The sequence below is a fragment of the Cyprinodon variegatus genome, unplaced genomic scaffold (assembly GCF_000732505.1).
Source record: "Cyprinodon variegatus isolate N-32 unplaced genomic scaffold, C_variegatus-1.0 Scaffold58, whole genome shotgun sequence".
Taxonomy (NCBI): domain Eukaryota; kingdom Metazoa; phylum Chordata; class Actinopteri; order Cyprinodontiformes; family Cyprinodontidae; genus Cyprinodon; species Cyprinodon variegatus.
The window spans coordinates 889,868-890,911 of NW_015150511.1; the positions used below are offsets into that span (position 1 = coordinate 889,868).

The 1,044-nt window shown below is 37.2% G+C and overlaps 1 protein-coding gene across 1 annotated transcript in view; it reads left to right on the forward strand.

The window, feature by feature from the left end:
* The window catches only part of LOC107082672 (snaclec purpureotin subunit beta-like), a 7,871-nt gene extending 6,904 nt beyond the window's left edge, over window positions 1-967 (forward strand). The window contains exon 4 of the mRNA XM_015371458.1: window positions 159-967. Coding sequence (XP_015226944.1) covers window positions 159-263 — 105 coding nt within the window. The 3' untranslated portion in view covers window positions 264-967. The remainder of the gene's footprint in view (window positions 1-158) is intronic.
* The last annotated feature ends 77 nt before the right edge of the window (window positions 968-1,044 follow it).

The following is a 1,044-nucleotide window of genomic DNA, read 5'->3' on the forward strand; positions in this document are numbered from 1 at the left end:
AGAGTGGCCGAAACAGGCTTCCATACATTAATGACCAGGTTTATCATTCTGGGGAAGATTAAAATGTATAAAATTATTTCAAAGTGTGTGGGGTTGTTGTCTGTTCTGCAGACTGAAGCTTATATCTTATTTTTTTTTTGTTCTTGTTTTTTTACCAGCTTCGCAGCAAACTGCCGGAGCACGGACTTGGGGATTTAAAGCTGAGGTGGATAAAGCAGTCTGACGGAAAGACGTTCCACTTGAAGAAAAAAGACAAAAAATAAAAATCTGGGATTCTGTCAGGAAAAAGTTTAGATGAAAAAAATAGAAGGGTAGTTATTGTTTTAGGATATTTGATTTGATTACAAATAGTCTCTAAAGATAATCACTATTAATGCTAGTGACCTATACTTTTTAATGGTCTGATGTAGTGCTCTAATTTTACTGTAACAATGCTATAATCAATGTGTTTCAGTTAATGAACTAAATCACTTAAATAAACCTTTTGATAATCTTCTGATTAATTGAACAACCTCATTTAAAGTATAATTTGACTTAAGAGGCACTTCATGGTCGTATGATTTATTTGGCATTTACCTTTAACTGAAGAAAGACGAGAACTAGCAGGAATATTTGGTTGCATGGCAACAGGATATTAAACCAGACATTAAGCCACAGCTTGATGTTCCACTTTATGTAAAATAATTGGATTCAAGTTGTTGTTGCTCTGAGAGGTTTCAGATCTAAATTAGTTGCCAGATTCCTCTGTTCATTCATTTCCCACCTCTAGAGAAAAAAGGAGGAGAACCGGAAGTTTTTTGCTTCTTAGATTTGTTATTTTGTAAGATCTGTTCAATTGATTTCTACAGATTTCATAGTACTTATGGGGATAATCTGTTCTGTAAAGCATGGGAGCTAGATCAGAGCTCGTCTGCCTGGCTGTGTGTTTCCTGGACGGGGCCGCCTTTTGTTTCTCTGCTTCTGTCTCCTTGAACCCCAGTCGGCCTCAGCAGATGGTCGCTCACACTGAGCCCGGTTCTGCTGGAGGTTTCTTCCTGTTAAAAG